This window comes from Siphateles boraxobius, unplaced genomic scaffold (genome assembly GCF_051911475.1).
Source record: "Siphateles boraxobius isolate OS27281-9 unplaced genomic scaffold, OSU_SipBor_1 48, whole genome shotgun sequence".
Lineage (NCBI taxonomy): Eukaryota > Metazoa > Chordata > Actinopteri > Cypriniformes > Leuciscidae > Siphateles > Siphateles boraxobius.
In genome coordinates, this window is record NW_027509119.1 from 3,747,501 (window position 1) to 3,755,000 (window position 7,500).

Here is a 7,500-nt window from a genome sequence, read left to right on the forward strand (position 1 = left end):
CATCACATATGATTGCATGTTTTATAAAAAAAAATATCAGTAATGTACATTAGTGTGTTTTTTGTTACATTTTATGTTCAGTTATCGTTTATTGCATTATTTTAGTGTCATGTGTGTTACCCTGATGGTGTTTTGTCTTTGTGCAACGTCTATTTATGAGTATTGACTGTGTTCTATGAACTGGTCACTTATGATGTATTATTGTGCTGGTTTTTGGTACATTTTAAAAATGGATTTGTTAGTTAAAGTAGATATTTAAGGGTTAATGCCCGAGGAGGTGTCCATTGTCAGGTATTAATGGACGACGGCGAGGCGTGAACCGTCCGACACGTGAACCGCCGAACCTCGAAGGGCATTAACCCTCATACCATGGTCCCTTGCCAAATAACACATTTTTAAAACATTAGCTTATATTTTAATTAGTTTTACAATCGAAATCTAAAGTTTTTACAAACAATAACTTGGATTCCCTGGTTACGCCTGACGGTTTATTTAGCAACCGGAAATATATATTGTATATAAATATATATATATATATATATATATATATATATATATATATATATATATATATATATATATATATAAATATATATTACTATATATTTATAGTCCGCTCAGCTCGTAGAACCCTTCAGTTTAACTTACGAGCCAGAAAGTTAACATATTTTTTTTCATGTAAGTTAGGCTTGTCTAGCCATGGGTTTTACGCTTTCGTTGTTTTTTTTACCTATAATTAAAGCACACAGGTAGGCATAGTTATTTTTTAGGCTATGTATAACGGCTAACTAGATGTTGGTTTTGATACAATAAATTGTAAACAGATTCTTTGACTGCCTGTTGCTATGGTTACTCACAGCTGATGTAGCCAGCGCATTTATTTATTAATTTCGAACGGTAAACAGAACTCCTTTACTAGGTGTCCTCTATCACTTTTTAATGGACACCCTGCAGCCAATCAGAATCGAGTATTCACCCAGACCATGATATAAATTAACATTTACATAACATAACATAAGTTGCAAAATATACCGGCATCCGGTATAAAATTGTCACAGTATTTTTTTTTTATCATGGAAAGTTGTAAAAACCCAGTAGAGAAGAAGAGATATGAAATCATTCCTCCAAGATGTGGAATGAATAACTATTGCATAAAATGGATTGATGGCTAATTTTGTCTGATGGCACAAATTGGTATAATCGTTGTACCCTTTGATGATTTTTACACTTATTTTAAAGTTAATGGAGTTCATTGAAACAGCTTTATAAGTCTTTTACCCTCTCAACAAGCTGGCTCTGTCCTTCTTGACCTTTGCATGTGTGTGTTGCCAAAGGCAATGTGAATGGCTGAGATTTCCCAAGAAGAAGGAGCACGGCTGTGTTGATTCTTCTGTCTTAGTTACACTAGTTTTGTTGCCTGCCATATGGAGCACATTAGACAAGGCTTTGCCCAGTGCAGCTTGGCCTGAAATGAGGGGAAATGTTTGACACAACTGCCAGTGCCCAAAGACAGGATATGTTACAACATCTAGGCCAAGCGGACACATCAGGAAATGAGAAATTAGTTTATCTTAATGCCTTTAAGTTTTGATTGCTTAGGCCTGCCTTTGAACCATTAGTCTATCTGTGTTTTACACTCTTGTGCAGACGAGAGCCGTTGGAAAATAGTTTGGATATCTGCAGTGGCACAAGATGTATAAAGACTGAATGCACATTGAAGAAGCTTTTATTTCATCTTACTAAGACATATTATTGCCAGTTATACAATAACAACTGATGTTTATATGCGTGTATGTACCTTAATTAGTGTGCTATACTCTTATAAAGATTTACATTGCAAGCTATCACAACCATCATAATTTCTGGGCATATACTGTAAATAACAACAACTGTGTAATTTTTCTCAGCGCCTCTGAATAAAATTGTGGTGTTTTTTCCTCCTTAAGTGTGAGCTCCATATTCTCAATATTTCATACGCAACTGAAAAAAAGAGTTTATGGACACTTCATTTCCCATAATATCATTACCTGTCTTAGAGTAAATTCTTCCTCTTCTCATTCCAGTTCAAATTCTACTTCTTTCTGTTAATGTCTTTTTTGTGTGCATTGGAAGGCCCTGTAAATGTAGATGTAATATACACACTTATGCTGGTTGTTTTTTTAGAAATATGGAATGTGTTACAGGGAATTTGAGAGAAGGACCATGTGGTTTGGGATCGAGGCTTACGGACAGATGGCATGTGTCCCGAATTAACCTCTCCTTGTTTTCTGAACAGTTTATTCTTTACTCAATTGTGAGCTTATAAAAGGATATTGGCAGAAGCATGTATCCAATTACCCCCTGTGTCAGTTCTAGCTGTTGTGTGTTTTTCTCCTGTATTATTTGAGTTTTCGTACAAAAGCTGAATTAAAGGCTGACATGCTGTCCTATTTGAAATGAAGAGTTTTGATTTTGTAGAAACTAAATATTGTACCACAACAGCATTTTTTTTTTTATGGCTGGAAGGTTTTCTATATAGTTGAGCTGTTTTTTCTTGTGCATTGTAGAATAGCATCTGGCAAAAATGAAATAAAAGTGATATTTAGTATAATCACCAATTGAAATATTTTTTGGTGAGCATTTTTATCAATCTACACTGCAAGTTTTGAGCGCTTATGTAATATTTTCAGTTTGCTCGAATGGCTCATTCACTGAGAGTGAATTTTCTGTCATCTTTGCAGAACTATGATTTGAAGAGTGTGCAAAGAAACATATTTTATCAACTGTGTGAAAGTGAATAGCCCATAACAGGCACAATACCAGTATAAACATGCATATCTATGGGTTTAATATTTGTCACATGACTAAATTTACATCATCGTTTTCAAATACCTCAGTTTTCACAGTCCACACTTCAACAGAGATCTCAGTTGTATTTGGAGAGCGGTTTTTAAAAAGCTTAATTTTCGTTGCTAAAAAAAGTCTCAGTGTGGACGCAAGGCCAAAACAGAGAGAAAAAGATGGGTTTTCAAACAAATTTGTATTAGTGTGGACAAGTCAAGTCAAGTCACGTTTATTTATATAGCGCTTTTACAATACAGATTGTTTCAAAGCAGCTTTACAGAGATAACAGGACAATAATGCGACAAAGTTTGTTTCTAGAAGAAAATAGCGTCATAGTCCAGCTTAAGTAAATTCAGTGATGGTTAATTTTTATTGTAAAAAACGTATTAATTTAGTTCATTTATATATAAAGCCACTCTGGAGAAAATGGCGATGTCATCGTCCAGCTCAGTTCAGTTCTCATTTAATGGTTTCAATGCAGGCAGATCAATAATATTGTTGAATATTAAATGTCCCCAACTAAGCAAGCCAAAGGCGACAAGGCCTCAAAAAAGAGTTTTCTAAACTTTATTTTTTTTTTTATCGAAGCGGCTGTTCAGTAAAGATAGTGTAATATTGTAACCTGTGAAAGCACTGAAGTGAGATTGAGTTTCCTGAGGTGTGTTTGTGTGTTGCTCTCCACAGTCGAGGCTGGGGCTGGTGTCTGGATGATCCTCCTGTCAGAAACGAGTTGTCGAAGCGTTCGTCTCCTCCTGGTGTCCTGTACAGCGCCGCTCACCAGTGCAAGCTCCAGTACGGGTCAAACTCACTGCTCTGTGACGACGTAGACGTAAGATTTTCCCCTCAAACCCACAAATACCTCCAGTTCCCCCTGCAGACACATACATGATGCCAAACTACTGAGGAAAATGGGTCAGAGGTGTACACAAGTGCAAACAGCAGTCTTAAATTATCTGTTTATGAAGTGCAGATGGAGCGAGACCTTTTCTGCTGGGAACTGTGAAAAAAGTAGGCTATAATGTAACCTAATAAAAATATATTAGTGCTTCTTAAGGCCCTTTCGTTCTTCGCTTAGGAGTACAAAGAGATTAGAAATGCACGACCAGCGGTTTACTGTTAGCGGACGTCCCAACACTGATGAGAGTGAGCTTTAGAGGAATATGTTAACATATGCTAACAAAATAAACACAACAAAAAAGACAGCGGTGAGAAAACAGCAGTTAAGAAAGCGTCTGATCATAGCGATATGAATGCAATTTAGCACTCCTGTGAAGTCACGTTTATTGATATAAAGCACTTTATACAACAGATTGTTTAAAAGCAAGCAGCTTTACAGTAATTGTCAAAACTGTCAGTGTCTCTTTCTACTATCAAGCGTCTCTCCAGTGTTTTCATGTTTTTACTTGCGTCTGACCTCAAGGAACTGAACCGAAGAAATCAAACGATGGAGATTTACACTTAAAAGAAGGCGGAGCCTCAGAGCCACACCCACCCATTACATCATCACCACAGACTAATGGGAGTTCAGAGGCGTTTACCAGCCGGTTTAGTTATAAATAACTTTTCTGGAAAGTTCGCTTACACAGCAAATTCATTCTTCGATTTCGCTTGAAGTAAACTTTACTGTGAAGCCAGAGTTTAGGTCGCGTAACTCCTGTGCATGACTTTCCTTTGTCCATGTCAAGTCAAATTTTATTTCTATAGCACATTTAAAAGCAACTGAGTTGTGCCAAAGTGCTGTACAGAGATGCACATTGACATGTAACAGAAAAGAAGAATAATTGCTGGTCTTTTCAACAAAGACGTCTGTTGAGATGCTGTTCTGAATTTGATCTCATTAGAAAACTTTCCCATTAAACAACTCATGTACTTCCAGGCCCATGGGCTTCTTAAATCTTCTCACTGTTATATTGTGAAGGATACAATAAAAACCTCTATTAGTTCAAGTGTCTGGTAAGGCATAGACCACACACACACTTTTCCATCACAGAGGAAGTCTCAGTTACTTACATCGGTACCATCTGATTCCCAGCTGTTTTAGTGGGAAAACAAAAGCACATCATTATATAGCAGGGCTTATGTTCCAACTAGAAGAACTACTTTGTAAACTGATTAACATAAAGAGCTCTTTACGTTGAATATTTTTCACCTACAGTAAGCTAGCTAAACAAAGAGGGGAAAAATAGCAGATCTTGTTTGAATGGCATCCTGCAGAATTAAAATAGGGAAAAGGGCATCAGATTGCAGGGTTGTATGTCGGTCATGTATGTCAAGTCGCATAAGTGATGTTTTCTGCTTTCTGCTGTTGACAGATACTAGCCATCGTGCCAATTATTGTCCAAATGTCACAGACACACCGGAAGAGTTGCCACACGCTCCTTTGGACACAGATAAAGCCAGACTTCAGTTTCCTTATCAGGGCTGTTACAGTTCAAGAAATGAAATTGCAGAGGTTTAGAAATGCAATTAATATGTGTGTGTTTGGTACACAAGATTTGCCATTTCGTAAAAGTTTTGAGAACATTAATGCTCTTTTCGCACACAACTCCACGATCTCAGATTTACTGTATGCCCACTAGAGATGCGTGGATGGGCTATTATTTCATCCGCAACCGCATCACAAAACTCATCATCCGTCCGCCATCCATCCGCACCAACGTTTTTGACCAATTTTCCCGCCCGCCATCCGCTGATACAAGGCGCTGCTGATGACAGGCGCGAGACTAGAAACCGCCCGCCACCCGCCCGAATTTAATTAAAATATTTTTTTTTCGTCACGTCATCCGCCCGATCCGCGGTTTATCCGCTGAGTCCACGGCTATAACCGCCAACCGCGCATCTCTAATGCCCACACAACAACAACAACAACAACAACAACAAAAAGTAGCGGTTTGGATTTAAATAGGAAAATTCTTAAGGGTCTATGATTGGATCATTATTGCAGTGATAATTATGTTTCTATCATGTTATATGTTTGGCAACAATTCTTCTAACCCTAATTGGTGGAGTGTGTTGCTTTAACCCTTGTGCGTCAATTAAAAAAAATCCCACATAGGTCAACAGTGGTCAAAAATGTCATTAAATGTGTCAAGAGTGTCATAAAAATGTTAAGCTTTCGGAGCAAAGACTTAAGTGTGGTGTTATTTTAAAGATGACCATTGGCAGATTATTGTTGAAGTAAAACAAAAGTTTAAAAAGTGAAACAAAATAGGTTATAGAGGTTTAAGTATATGGAAATGATTTATAAACAATATTTTATATAAAATATATTTTATGAAACATGTAAAAAACTCTAAAACTGCTAATATCAAAGCCATACATTTAAACAAGTCGTGTTATTTCAACCCAAATTTGAGGTTGATATCTCCAAAAATGAGCTTTCAGTAAGATTTTGTTTGGGTGCAGTACCAAATTATGATTAAAAAAAAACTGAAAAAGACAAAAATGTCCGTATGGTTAATTTCTTAAACAACAATGTATGAAGAACATCATGGCCATATTCCAGGATGATAATGTCCAGATTCATGAGGCTCAAACTGTGCACAAATGGTTGGGAGGAGCGTGAAGAGTCATTTTCACACATGAATCGGCTCCTTAAATTCATTGAAAATCTTTGGGATGTTCTGGAGGAGACTTTACAGAGTGCTGGACTCTTGCATTGGCAATATAAGATCTTGACCAAAAACTGATGCACCTCTTGATTTAGATAACATCTCAACATTTATTTCCATCAAGAGGTGCATCAATTTTTGGTCAAGATCTTGTACTGACAATGCAAGTCAAGCACTCTGCATTTTTAATGTGCTTTTTAATATGTCTGTTATATTATGGAACCATATATTTACAATCTATACAGCCAATGACATCTTCAGTGTTTTAATTTTTTGGACAGAATGTAAAATAAAAAAGTTTAAAAGTCTTGATTTTTTACATTTATAGTAAGTTGTTTTGTCTTTAAATAACTCCTAATATTTGAAAAAAAAATTGTCTATCAATTACATTTCCTCAAACGTCAATGTGCCTCATTCATAATTTTTTATTTATTTATAAATGTCTAATTAAATTCAGTAATTTTAATGTAAAATGAGCTTTCCTGAAAACTTTGACAAACACACTGCAAACCTTAGATTTGATAGTTAACACTTTAAAAATATTGGATAATTTGCAATTTTAACGATCTCAGATATTTAGAATTTGGACTGCAGTACCTATTTCAACCACTAGCTGTCATTCTTACAGACTGCACCTTTAAAGGTCACACTCACACCGCTTGACATTAACACATAACTTTTGTTAAAATCATACAAAGTTAGATCACAACTAGAATACAGAGAACGAATAAAGACACTTCCAAAGCATTTCGAATTCCTTGTATATTAAAATTTACATTTAATAATTTAGCAGACGCTTTTATCCAAAGCGACTTACAAATGAGGAGAACAAAAAAAGCAATCAGACCAACAAGAGTGCAACAGTATACTAGTGCTGAAACAAGTATCAGTTAGTCTAGCACACAGTACCGCTGCTAGCCATTTTGGTGCCCTAAGCATAATTCCTTTATGATCTTTTATTTTTAATCTATGTATAGGGGCTTTCGCACCGGATAGTTCTAGGAACTTAGTTGTAGGATTTAGCTTCCAGGATGGTTAACCTAGGAACGTTTTCCTGGTTGCATTC

General features: G+C 36.2%; 1 protein-coding gene across 1 annotated transcript in view; it reads left to right on the forward strand.

Annotated features, from left to right (window-relative positions):
* The window catches only part of adamts7 (a disintegrin-like and metallopeptidase (reprolysin type) with thrombospondin type 1 motif, 7), a 106,324-nt gene that overhangs the window by 26,180 nt on the left and 72,644 nt on the right, over positions 1-7,500 (forward strand). Inside the window, exon 9 of the mRNA XM_077201624.1 lies at positions 3,508-3,652. Within this exon, the coding sequence (XP_077057739.1) occupies positions 3,508-3,652 (145 nt within the window). The remainder of the gene's footprint in view (positions 1-3,507; positions 3,653-7,500) is intronic.